A 14105-nucleotide genomic window follows, 5' to 3' on the forward strand; every position below is an offset into this window, starting at 1 on the left:
AATAAGAGGGTGATACAATGTAACTAGTAATGTGTAAATGATGAATAGTTGCTTTGGTATCACACACAATCTTCTCCCTCACTGACAGGGATCTTTTCATGTAACTTTGTAACACTTGTTTATCTCAATGCCCTATATGTTCACTGTTTCACTCCAGTTTGTTATGACACTCAGACTTTCCTTTAACTTTTCTTCACTTAAACTGTACTTTACTTTTTCCTATACATTCAGCTTTCAGCTCTCTTTCTCTTTCTCTTTCTCTCTGAACAACCTCAGCTGTCAGCTTCTCACTGCTTCAACACAGAACTCCTTGTCTACCTCAACTGTCAACTTGTAACTGAAACTCTTGACTGACTCACATACTCATTCACCCAGATTCACTTCCAAAACCCCTCCCTCTCTCTGTCAACCACCAATCATACCACATTTGCCTCTCTCAACCACTCTAGTCTATCTACCACAGCCATGCAACCAAACTTTTAAAGAGACACACACACACAAAAACAAGGAATCGTTACACTCTTATTCTGCAGTCACTCCACTGGCCGCCCATCAGTTACCGGGTTCAATTTAAGGTACTGGCTGTCACACACAAAGCCCTTCATGACCTTGGACCCTCACATCTGCGAGACGGCCTATGCTCCACCACGAGAGCTTCGCTCCTCAAAGCTGGGCCTTCGGCAGCTGCCAACCTGCAAATGGGCAAAATCAACCACTGCCCGCACCTGTGCCTCCTCCACTGTCGCCCCCATCCTGTGGAATGGCTGGCCTGAGGAGGTTGGGAGAGCCCAGTTATTCAAGGGGGCTTTTCTACACAGGCAAATGAGATGCACGATGCAGAAATGATTCACAAAGTTACTTGGATAAATGATGAGAGACTGTGGTCGATATTACTATATCTAGCTTGCTGTTAGTAGGACCCTGCTATGTCATTTTGCATAATTCTATGTGTCGTGTCAATACTTACACTTTGTTCCACGTCTGTTTTTAGGTTTCTGGTTGGTTCACATTGTTTACTGAATGTCGCATCCTGTTCATCCTATTGACTCACTCTGCGTAATCTGCCTTGAATCCCAGCAAGAAAGGCAAATAATGCAGGTAGATAAATAAACAAATTTTGGTATTGGAGTAACAGAGTTCTGGACATGAGGTTTCCATGCATGGAAATAGTGAGATGATAAATTAGGTTCATAAGAATCAGTCACAGAATTAATATATAGAGATATATATATTAAATGATGCAAAAATTACATCGTATGATCCTAGTTTCAGCAAGCTGTACACAGCAGGATAGACCACAGTCCCTAACAATATATCCAAGTAACTTTGTGAAACATTTCATACAGTGTGACTCTGTTGCCTGAGTAGAAAACCCTTTTTGAACAATTCAGTTTTGCACAGTTTGTAAAAAGCCAGGAGAGTTGGGAGCCTTCCTGAATATGAAACTGATCAGAGATTCAAAACAAAAGAACAACAACATAAGTATGGAAGCACTTTTGGAACAAACCTTTTTCTTACTGTTAAATTGTTACGTAACACAGCAGTTGGGGAGTTTCCTTCTTAACTACAGTTCTCAATGATATTATTTTGTGTGGCAATGCATTTGCAGTATTAATTCTCTTCAACAAACAATTCAGACCTTAGAGAATGGGAATTTAAGCAGGATGCTTTATTAGATAGACACTTAATTTTAAAATCACAGTCTGTAACCTGGTTCAAATCATTTAAGAATGACCATTTTAGATCACCTTACCTGGCTAACATAGATAACCATAACCTTAGAGCAGCTTTCACATCATTGCGCTTTGAATCAATGCCAACGGCCGTATTAGCTGGCCGCTATAGTAGAAACCTAAGGAACAGCGCTTATGTATTTGTGGCTCTCCCGTTATTGAGGATCTTTCCCATTACATCCTTGATTGCTCATTGTATATCCAACCTAGGCTAAAATTTCTCTCTGGTATTTTATCTGTTTTAAGCTTTTATTCAGACCCTGAGAAGACTGTATTTTTGTTAGCTGATTCCAATGTTAATGTATCCTATAGTATGGCTCTATTTGCCTTGGCTGCAAAGAAAATATGGGCCAACGTTGTTGCCAGGGGTACTAGTTAATATTTATCTTAGTGGGTATGCTGTGATTTAATTAACCGTTCATAACTTCGGTTTTATGGTTTTATAATATTTTAGACTGTACTCTATTTTATATAATTATCTATGTTTTATAGTATTTTTCTCTGTTTTTGGATTGTAATGGCCTATGGCTTAATACAATAAAACCCTCCTCTTTGGTCAAAATATTAATTGTATTTCTGGGTACTGTTGACTAGGGATGGGCATGAACCAAACTACAAACATAAGTTCATGGATCTTCCCTCCCTCCTTTCTGCCGGCAGAATGGAAGGAGGGGAAGATATCGCAAAAGCCATTTCAAGGGAATGTTCCCTTGAAATGGCTTTTGCAAGCGGGCACTGTGGCCGAGTTAAGTCCAAGTAGTGAGTTCACCCAGAAGTGAGTTCTCTTGGACTCCACTCCCACGTGGCGCCCACTTGCGACAACCATTTAACGGGAACGTTCCCTTTAAATGGCTTTTGTAAGATCTCCCCTCCCCCCTCCCATTCTGCTGGCCTCAGAGAGCTGCCACCAGCAGGAGGGAGGGAGAGAAGGTCCACGAACCTCACGAACCGAACCAGTTGGTGAACCGGGACGAACCTTCATTTTCCGGGTTCATATCCATCCCTAATGTTGACATAATATTGTTACTATACATTTTTTTAAAAAAGAAACTTAGGTCTAGGCGCCAGGGCTCTTTTTGTAGCAGGAACTCCTTTGCATATTAGGCGAAACACCCCTAATGGAGCCAATCCTCCAAGAGTTTACAGAGCTCTTCTTACAGGGGCTACTGTAAGCTCTTGGAGGATTGGCTCCCTTAGGGGTGTTTCGCCTAATATGCAAAGGAGTTCTTCCCAACCGCTAAGGAGCAGGACCAAATGACCAAGGTCTAGCCATCGTTTTGGTGTTTCAAACAATCCTATAATATCGGAGAACCGGTAGATACAAGCATAAGTGGCTGCTCTTGAAGCCACGTGACAGGGGACCCTCACATCCCTCTAGTGGACTGTCCTCCTCCTCCTCCTCTTCCTCACAAAAATTAAGAGGCTACGCAATGTTTGATACCAAGCTGCCCAACATGTTCAAGAAGACCAACAGCACCTGCTTCCTTAACTTTGCACTAAGGTGCACAACGGCCCCCATGGATTTGTTATACAAATTAATATCTAGTCAAAAATTGAAGATTGAAGTCAAAATGAGGAGGAAGTTCTTGTATTTTATTGCAATGAAATACAGAAAACAGTTCGGCCAAAGGACCCATCAAAGCTGACCGCTTTCTGAGCCCAATCAGGAAATACATGAAGTTAAACATATCATCATCATGGGAATAATATTCAGAAGGCATAATTGGTTACAAAAACGTAAACAACATTTACATAAAAATCTCCTTATTGGTCAAATGTAAGAAAGGTGTGTCTAGGCAATAGCGTCACATATTTACTTGGCATGACCTAAGCCATATCGGCTAAAGCTTGTTCTCACCCAAACAAAAGTGTTTTTCTCTGACACCAAGTAAAAGATCCTTTTGACCCAGACACTATGAAGTTGTAACCTAAAACAATTAGAACCATGAACCTTCTTTTGTACCAAAAGAATGTTATTGTCTTGTCTATTAACATCAACTAGAAAAATCCCCTTGACCCAGAAAGAAGAGAGGCCTTCTATATAGCAGGCCTTCATTACATTCCAATAAAATGTTAAATCTATAATAAACCTATAAAAACCAAAGCAATATGAATAATCAAAAAAGAGAAAAATCTATATAGTCCCATCTCTACTACAGATTCTTGGGTGAGGGGAAAAAATCTATCACTTTCCTGTATTCCAAGGGGAAATTTGTGACTTTACCAAGACTAAGAATAAGCACCATCTCCCTCTCAACAGCTACTCATTTCCCGCTGGAGAAAGAAACCATCAAGCCCATTCCACAGGACTAGAAGCCCTTTTGGTGACTGATTTCTGTTTAATCCTGCGTGGGTGCCACGCTCACCTGGCATTACAAAACTAATGTGCCTGCAGCTGCACATGCGGCCTTGGACAAAAGAGTTCCGCAGAGGGTTCTTCACCAGTAAGGATTCACAAGCCTATTACTATTGTATATCCTGAAGGACAATGAACGCCTGCCTCCATGGGAGAAAATGATAAATTTCTTACCATGACTGATTGCTCTAATCTCACCACCTTCTATCAGATGGGACTGGTACATCTTTCTGAATGGCGGGCACAGGTGGAAATGGGGGTAGGAATACTCAGGATCCCCCCCCCCCGGTTATTGTTTTACTTATTTTTCCAGTGTTTTTGCCTTGGTGGCAATGTTCCCTCTAAGCTGTGGAGTCTTGTGAGCAAAAATCCTACTTTGTGAGCTACTGGCATTAAAGTTGTGAACATGTATAAATTAGTTTGCTCTGGAGCCCTCCTTCCTGAGCTAAGAGAAAAATATGTGAGCTGGAGGCTAAAAAACTGTGAGCCGGCTCACACTAACTCAGCTTAGAGGGAACACTGCTTGGTGGTATTATTATTATTAATAATAATAATAATAATAATTAATTAATTAAACGTCTACCCCGCCCTCCCCACACATGGGCTCAGGGCGGCTTACAAACAGGGCACCATGTGCCAATACATAAAAACAGAGTAAAAACAAACACAACAACAACATTAAAATATAAAGTGCCCTATTATTATTCCGGGGGTGGGGGTGGGGTTGTTGGGGATTAGTCCTGGTTTGGAAGACTGGGGCTGCCAGGTTTGGAAAAATTCCTGAAGATTGTGGTAGTGGAGCTTGGGGAGGGCGTGGCCTAATGCTTCAGAGTCCATTCTCTAAAGCAGCCATTTTCTCCGGGGACAGTGACCTCCGTAACCTGCAGACCAGCTGTGATTCCAGGAGATCTCCAGCCACCCCCTGGGGACTGGGAACCTCCCACAGAGGAGTCAGTGACCTCACCCCCTGACTGGATGGAGAAGAGAGCGGGCACCCTCCTGCCTCACAGGAAAACAGAAATGTACTGTAAGAAACGTCGTTCTTCTCCTCTGGGCTCGTCTCCAACTCTGACCCCGACATCTGGCTATCCCACTGTGTCCCGCATTGCCTGCAGGGAGCACAAGATGGTGTTTCTGTGGTTCCCAGGGTCTCCCATCAAGGCACTGACCCGACTGAGCCCCGCATAACAACGGAAAGGGCGTCAAGTGCCATCAGCTCACGCCTTGGGCTCCTGTGAAGATTTCTGTACTCACAATCAAGCTGAATAACTGGGGAAATGCATAGCTTTGTAATCTAATTCAGTTCACTGGCTCATGGTGAAAAGGATTGCGCGTTCCCATCTCCTTGCCGTTTAAAGAGAACAAAGGCCACGGGAAGAGAGCTGTAAAACTCGAATCCTCGCGCGTCTGTGTGCCGGATGCTGTGGGATGTCTAACTAAAGACTTCAATTCCCAGGGACCACTGCTCTTAAAAACATATGGCAGTTCTACTTAACTGCAGTTTAAAACGCTGGCTGGGGCAGCACAGCTCCCGCAATACGACTTCTGCGGACTTGCTCGTTTGGGTAGGACCCTAGGTTCTGACACACGCCCCCTCCCCCCACAACTCAAGCCACACCTTTGCCGAACTAGAACTCTTCTTCCAGCAAGCATACCTATCTGTGATGCCGCACACGTTGAAGTACACCTCAAAGTACTTGCCCAGGCGATGCTGGCGAACCATATCTAATTCGATGGCCTTCCCGTCCACACTGAGCGTCTGCATGCACCCGTGGAAGGCGGTCTGGTTGGAGAGGCAGCCGGTCCGCAGAGCTGGCTTGGGGCAGCCTGGAACACACAAGACAACAGCCAAAGGAGAAGCGCGGCGCTCACCACTCACAGGCAGATCCCGGGGGGTCAAGACTGCCCGCGGGGCATCCCTGTCCTCGTCCCCTTGACCACAAACGGGTGGAAGCGGCCTCAAGTGGCCCAGGGCGAGAGAAAGGCCCTCCGCCATCACTCCATGGGACTCCGCTTGCCATTTCCAGGTCCCAGCTGTAACGTGCAGCTCAGCATGATGGAGCAACAGAATCTTGGACGGGATGAAATTAGGCCAGGCTGGGCCCCTCCAGGTCAGGGCAAATCACACTGGCACTAAGTACATCTAGGGAGAATGGTCCCTCAGGGCTCTTTTTGTAGAAAAAGCCCAGCAGGAACTCATTAGCATAATAGGCCCCACCCAAGAGCAGAAACTTGTTAGCATATTAGGCCACACCCCTGCCAGCACAGCTCATTAGCATATTAGGCCGCACCCCCATGTCACCAGAAGCGTGGTCATCCAGCCACACCCACCTTTTGCTTCTTATTCCGTTTACCTTGTTTGTGGTCAAAACCCAGAGCTTTTTTTGTAGCAGGAACTGCTTTGCATGTTAGGCCACACACCCCTAATGTAGCCAATCCTAATGCGTTCCTGCTGTTGGGTGTGGTCCATTATGCTAATGAGTCCCTGCTGGGCGTGGCCAACTCAGGAGCCAGCCGGAACTCCGTTCCTCTGCGTTCCTGCCCAAAAAATAGCCCTGGTCCCTGTACGTTTCCTGATTACAGCTGAAATCTTCATAAGTAGGTTACTTATTTATTTTTGTTTATTTACTTGATCGTTTTGTTTTCTCACTGAGACTCAAGATGGGATTACAGGATACAGAGCACTGCAATCAGACGGCACGTTAAGCCCACGGACAACACGACAGCCCTGGGATTACGGCATCAGAGAACAACGTGAACTCGGGTTGCCAACATCCAGGTGGGGCCTGGCAAACTCTTGGTATGACAAATGATCCCCCCCCCCCAGAGGAAACGGCCGCCGTTGGGGGATGGACTCCCCCTTCCCTAAACCCCACCCTCCCCCGGCTCCATTCCCAAATCTCCAGGAATGATCCCAAACTGGAGTTGGCAACCCTAAAGTGTACAACAAACATTAAGGCAACAGTAGACTGTAAACAATACAGAAAGTGGATCACGAGGTAAAAATAATGCAGTAAAAGCGGGGGATACCTACAATAATCATTGTATGGACTACAATCTTATTCCATACAATTTGCAAAATGGTTAGATTTTATGGAATTCTCACTGGCAACCCCCTCAACCACAACTTCTGTAATTCCCATAAAATACAAAGAAATAATAGTGTTATTTTAAGGTATATAGTCACACTGTCTATGAGTCAGTCTGTAAGTGTGTTTAGAGTTTAATGGTTTAAGTTGTAGTTTGGTTTATTTGTATTAATATGGATCTATATCAGAGGAAAAGATGTGTTATTTATAGACTATTTTATAAACTGTATTTGTCATGTATGAGAAATGTATATCCAACTTGCTTACATCAAGTTACATATTTATATGTAGTGTTATAGCCTATAGGAAAATTATAAAATAAAATGTTAAAAAAACAAAAACAAAGGTGCCTTCCTGGGTTGTTCATTCTACTACAGTTCTAATCCATTTTCGCAAGTGCCCTCTCAAACATTACTGCTTCGCACATTCCATGGGATGATTCGGTACGGGGTGGGGTGGGGGAGTCACCAAACTGGACCCAGAGAAAGGGAAATTAGCTTTGAAAGGCTCCCTTTATCCATGGCTGGATTGGATTAGCGATACTTTAGGGTTGCCCAGCTGCCTATAGCTGGGAATGGTTCACGTGGCCTTGATAAAGTGTCCCTCGGAGCAAGGGATACGATTGCATTAGGCATACCTTGGAGGTTAGCACTGAAAGGGGTCCCCCGCCCTTGAGAACAAATACGCCACTTTGAGCTGGGGGAGACGGCACAATTCCAGCACTGCTGTACCCAGGTGCCTTTATGAGACTCCCCAAGGTTCAGATCCCCCGACACTGCGGCCTATTCAAACAACCAAGTCCAAAATAAGAGGGGGAATCCCGCTGATCAAGGGGGTCTCGGCTGGAGGAGGGGACGGGGTCCTCGTACCACCCCCAGGAATGTGCGTGAGCAGGCAGCTGGAGATCTCGCCCATCGGCCGCCTGGCCCCTTTAGAAAGCTTGCCCTGAAGTGACGCTGTCGCAGAGAAGAACAGTGCGAGAGGCAGTCCTGTAGTAGAGATGTGGAGGCCAGGGAAGAACCTGGAAAATTCTGAAGGAAAAACTGTTTCCTTATTTTTTTCCCCAAGGCCTTTTCCCCCCAATTTTTCCATTGGAAAAACTGGAAAATGGGGGAACACTGAAAAGAAACTCCTATGAAATACCTCTTTTACAATGAGTAAAATGTTTCTTAGGGGCCGCAGTGGCTCAGAGGTTAAGACGCTGAAGCTGCAGACCGGAAGGCCAGTAGTTCATCAGTTCGAGACCCGAGTGTTGTGTGACAGAGTGAGCTCCCGTCTCTGGCCCCAGCTCCTGCCAACCAAGCAGTTTGAAAGCAAGAAATGGCAAGTAGATAAATAGGTACCACTTCGGTGGGAAGGTAACAGCGGTCCGTGCACCTCAGCGTTTAGTCATGTCAGCCACATGACCACAGAGACATCTTCGGACTTGGAAACGGAGATGAGCACCACCCCCTAGAGTCAGATTCGACTGGCTTTCTAGCAAAGGAAACCTTTACCTTTTTACCTTTAAAATGCTTTTTGAGGCAAGATTTTTCACATTCAAAATGTATAGCGTGAAAAGTCTGAGGACTTTTTCAAGTTTTTCAGAAGAAAAATGTGGCAATTGGGGGTAGTGCTGAAAAAAAAATCCTATCAAATAGTTCCTTTTTGAGTGAAAAAAACCCTGCTTTACAAAGAATTTCACTCATTCCAAATGTACAACTTCAAAAAGTCCGAGGACTTTCTCAATTTTTTTAAAAGGAAAAACGGAGAAATGTTACGGAGCACTGAAAAAAAAACTCTTAGACATACACCAGCATTTTCAGATGTTGTGTTTAAATAATTTGGCAATAATTAATATCACTAACAGAACAACGTTAAGAGTCCAGTGGCACCTTTAAGACCACCAAAGTTTAATTCTGGGCCCACTTCTTCAGATACATTCAGTTCAGTTCAGTCTATTTCTACAGTCCTTAGACCAGTCATACAGAAAGAAGTACGCCTTTATCTTCAGACACATTGAAAGAGACGTCCTCAAGCCTTACATATAGGCGGGAGGGGGAGGTTACTTGCCAGGACGGGCTAGTTAGAGTCAAGATGTATAAGTAATCTAATATGTCTAATCTAATGTCTTTAATGTGTTTGATAATAATACACAGGGGTCATTTCCTGCAGGAGCGCACAGGAGCGGAGCTCCGGCAGTAAGGAGCCCAGGGGGCGGGCACATGCAACAAGCCCCACCCCCTGCTCCCAGCAGCCCTCAGTCAGAGGAAGAAGCAGCCAGGTAAGTTGCAGAGCCCCCCCCCGGTCCAAAACAATCCAGTGGCACCTTTAAGACCAAGTTTTGTTCAGGTACAAGCTCTCCCTTCTCTGCGAGGACAGATCTGCACGTCCCCCCCAATAGCTAGCAATCCAAAACAGTCCAGTGGAGCCTTCTGACACACTTCCGGTGATGCCAAGGGGTGTGGCATATGCAAATAAGTTATGCTAATGAGCTATGCTAATGAGCTCCTCTTTTTCTACGAAATGACCCCTGATAATACATGATTACCTGAATCTAATAGATCTCTAATGTGTTTGATAATAAAACATGATAAAAGAGTTGAGCCTTTTTAGTGTTATAAACTTTAGCTTAATAACTTTAGCTTACGTACTGTGACTATATGAAAAAGTTTCGGTCCAAATAATATACTTTTTTTGTTTGCTACAAAATTTGCTTTCTACCTTTTCCCTACCTCTCAGATAGCAAAAAGTAAAGCTACACGTGCTATAACAGCATGGAGCATAGTGCTTTGGAACTCTTTCACAAGTAGTGGCTATACTTCTTCTTCTTATGCTTGCCATTTGTCTTTTAGGAGATGAAGATATTTATACTTCCAAGTTCCATAAACATGAAGAATAGTACAATTTTATATGCTAAGTTGTAAATAATTCATTTCCTGTTATTAAATGAGTAAGAGCCATTTTGATTTGATAGGAAATGGAGTATTGCATACATACATTTCCGTTTGCCAAAAATTTCTGTTCCCCTCTGCCCTCCCCCTCCCCCGAGGTTTCAACATTTCTGGAAATTTTACATCTCTGTCCTGCAGATAGGCGGGTCCAAGGGCATTAACTGTTATGTAAGTGACAACAGCGTTCCATGCGCCTTGGTGTTTAGTCATGCCGGCCACATGACCACGGAAACATCTTCGGACAGCGCTGGCTCTTCGGCTTTGAAACGGAGATGAGCACCGCAACCCTAGAGTCGGACTCGACTGGCTTTTGAGCAAGGGAACCTTTACCTTTACCTAGGTGATAACCAGAACCTAGAACTGAACTCAGTAAGTAATTAGTAATTAATAGAGTGCAGGGGCAGAGCCAGAACATTTTGGTTGGTGGGGCGTGAGAAAATCTAGGGAGGGGGGCGACCCGGCCCTGCCTTGCTGCTCCTCTTGCAGTAGCAGCAGCAGAAGAGTTGCGGCTCTGCTGCAACCTGTAGTCCTCCTCTAGTCCTTCCAATTGGAGAGACTTGATTCCAGGCTGCTTTTCTGTATAAGCCGGGGGGGGGGGGATCTATGACTCTCTCTCTTTTGCATTTTGCAATGTTATTTCATTTTCTGCAGTATTATTATTAATTATTATTATTATTATGCATTCTTAAAAACCTATTTGTTTTTTGGCCTGTACAAAAAGAAAATGAGACTGAAGTTTCTGTGCCTGTGCCTAGGGTCATTTTGGAATCCCCCACGTGCATCTTACTTTTTTTTTTTAATGTAAAAAAAATTTTCTCTTGAATTTCTTGTCCAAAGGTGTGAGGCTCATCTGTGGGGGGCATTGTCCCCAAATGCCCCCTCCCCCGGCTACGAGCCTGATAGAAGGACTGCAGAACGGGTGCGACATGCATGTTCCGCCTCGTGCTAGATCGTAACCAGGCTGCGGTGTTCTGCACCAAATGGGAGCTTTCTCTAAGAGCCGACCCAAGTACAGTGCAGTACAATAGTCTGCCCTCAAGGTAATCATAGCATAGATCCACATAGCCAGAGAGGAAGCGGTCCTCTATACCTCTGGTACCCAAAGTGGGCAATACCACCATCTGGGGGGTGCTGGAACGATCCAGGTGCAGATCCACAAACTGCATCTTTTTATCCACTTCTTGAAGATGGATTTCCAGGGAGGCACTGAGTAATTTTTTTTCTGAAAAGGGGGCAGTAGGCCAAATAAGTTTGGGAACCTCTGCCTAGACTAAATGTAGCTGGTAAAATGCCCTTTTGCAGCTGTGTTAAATCGGTTGTAATCTAATATGTAGTATATAATATTATATAATAATATATAATATAATATAATATTATATTATAATATATAATATGGAGCTGCGGTGGCTCAAGTGGTTAAGACGCTGAACTGCAGGCTGTGGAAGGTCAGTTGTTCAGCAGTTTGAGACCCGGGTGCCGCATGATGGAGTGAGCTCCCGTCTCTAGTTGCAGCTCCTGCCAACCTAGCATTTCGAAAGCAAGAAATTGCAAGTAGATAAATAGGTACCACTTCGGTGGGAAGGTAACAGCATTCCGTGCACCTTGGTGTTTAGTCATGCCGGCCACATGACCACGGAAACATCTTCGGACAGCGCTGGCTCTTCGGCTTTGAAACGGAGACCGCAACCCTAGGGTCGGATTCAAGCTTTCGAGCAAGGGAACCTTTACCTTTACCTAAATTGGTTGTCCAGGATGAACAGGGATTCATGGTATAGGGGGTGGCCCTCGTAGATCTCAAGATCTTGTCAACATCCATCCAAGTAACTGGATTAAACTGATCCATACATGGAGCAGGCAGTGTCCCAATTTCCCTAGGGTGGCATCCTTGTGACCACCATGAGGATGCGGCTATCACTTTAATTTTTTTTAAATTTTATTTTCATTATAAAGTAGGATACATAAAAGTTCAGAATAATGACAATAGTGGCAAACTTGTATCAAGGTAGGTAACATCAAAAAATCAGAAAAAATACAATTGCTTGTTTCAAAAAATGGAAAACTATACTTTCCACTCTAAATCAAGGGGTAAAGCAAAGATCAACAAACTTTTGGCATAAGGGTGCTAACTAAGTATCCAGTATATGTACAACTAGCAAATCAGTTAAATTTTTGCTGCCAATGTCGGGAGATGGTTTACATCCATTCCCTAAACTGCTGCCAAGAGGAGGGTAAGAAATCTTCTGTTGCTAAGAATTCCAATATAGGTTCCCATTTTTCCATTACAGGCTTTTCTATGGGTTTTGGGGTTAATCTATTAAGTTTGTTAGTAACTGAGTCCATAAGGAATTGGTCCCACAACTTTTGATACCAGAGACTCAATGTGGGCTATCACTTTAATGACAGGCTGAAATGCTGCAATGGCCCGATCCTGACTGGGCCGGCAACATGGCACTTCCCCCCACTCTGAACCAACCTCCAGAGAGCACTCCAGAGAGTTATCATCACAGCCCAGAAGATTATTGGCTGTCCTCTCCCGTTCCTGGAGGAATTGTATAGTTCTTGATGCTTGAAAAAAGCAAAGAACATTCTGCAGGATTTGTCACATCCTGAACACTCCTTGTTTGAACTGCTGCCTTCAGGTAGAAGATATAGGACAATTAAAACAAGGACAAACAGATTAAAAAACAGTTTTTATTCGAGAGCTATTATTGCTTTAAATGCTGCATGAAGTTGGAATTTGGGTGACATCGGTGGTTTAGGTTGCAATGTGAACCTTAAGGGAGTTATGGGATGGTTGTGAATGGTTGTGTGAGTGTATATGTGTATGGCTGTAGATCACTAAAATGATTGCACCTTTAATTTCGTTGTACTGTGTACAATGACAATAAAGTATATTATTATTAACCTGTAGTCTATCCTTTAAATCATCCTTACAACGATTCTCACCATGAGCCTTTGCCTACCCACCACCCTCCTCTTTCCCAGCATGGCACTCACCTCCAAAGAAGTAGTGGTTCCCTGTGCGCAACTGAATGTTTCGGTCAACACGGACGCTGGCATCATTCTGGTCATCAATGGTTATGACCGCTGAGGTTTCATGCACCTTCAGGAACACTGAATGCCAGAAGCCATCATTGAGACGATAGCCTGGGGGGGGAGGGGGGACAGAAGAAATTCAGCACACTTGGGAAGACTGTTAATGACCATCTCCTCCCTAGCTTCCCAAGCCTACTCTTCATGCTGGAGCCCCAGGTATAGATCCATAGCACCTCCAGTGAAACCTTTGCTCTGTAAAGGTACTGAGGTGGATCCTACATAGGGCTACCAAGTACTTATCGCGAATCGGTGGGGGACGTATAGTTCTTGGCGGGAACATTCCCGCGGGGAAAACACAGGCGCTGCACAATCCTGCCGCCCAGACATGACGTGGGCATGTAGCCGGGCAACGCTCTGGCAATGGGGCTGAAAACTCGATGGTACCATCGAGTTTTCAGCCCCATTGCCAGAGCGTTGCCCAGCTACATGCCCACGTCATGTCTGGGCGGCAGGATTGTGCAGCGCCTGTGTTTTCCCCGCGGGAATGTTCCCGCCAAGAACTATACGTCCCCCACCGATTCGCGATAAGTACTTGGTAGCCCTATGTAGGATCCACCTCAGTACCTTTACAGAGCAAAGGTTTCACTGGAGGTGCTATGGATCTATACCTGGGGCTCCAGCATGAAGAGTAGGCTTGGGAAGCTAGGGAGGAGATGGTCATTAACAGTCTTCCCAAGTGTGCTGAATTTCTTCTGTCCCCCCTCCCCCCCCAGGCTATCGTCTCAATGATGGCTTCTGGCATTCAGTGTTCCTGAAGGTGCATGAAACCTCAGCTGTCATAACCATTGACGACCAGAATGATGCCAGCGTCCGCGTTGACCGAAACATTCAGTTGCGCACAGGGAACCACTACTTCTTTGGAGGTGAGTGCCATGCTGGGAAAGAGGAGGGTGGTGGG

The 14105-nt window shown here is 44.8% G+C and overlaps 1 protein-coding gene across 1 annotated transcript in view; it reads right to left on the minus strand.

Annotated features, from left to right (window-relative positions):
• The window catches only part of CNTNAP1 (contactin associated protein 1), a 63762-nt gene that overhangs the window by 31107 nt on the left and 18550 nt on the right, over positions 1-14105 (minus strand). The window contains exons 9-10 of the mRNA XM_015426592.1: positions 13109-13258; positions 5745-5916 (exon numbers count right to left, since the gene is read on the minus strand). Coding sequence (XP_015282078.1) covers positions 5745-5916; positions 13109-13258 — 322 coding nt within the window. The remainder of the gene's footprint in view (positions 1-5744; positions 5917-13108; positions 13259-14105) is intronic.

This window comes from Gekko japonicus, unplaced genomic scaffold, assembly GCF_001447785.1.
Source record: "Gekko japonicus isolate JY-2015 unplaced genomic scaffold, Gekko_japonicus_V1.1 scaffold1636, whole genome shotgun sequence".
NCBI lineage: Eukaryota > Metazoa > Chordata > Lepidosauria > Squamata > Gekkonidae > Gekko > Gekko japonicus.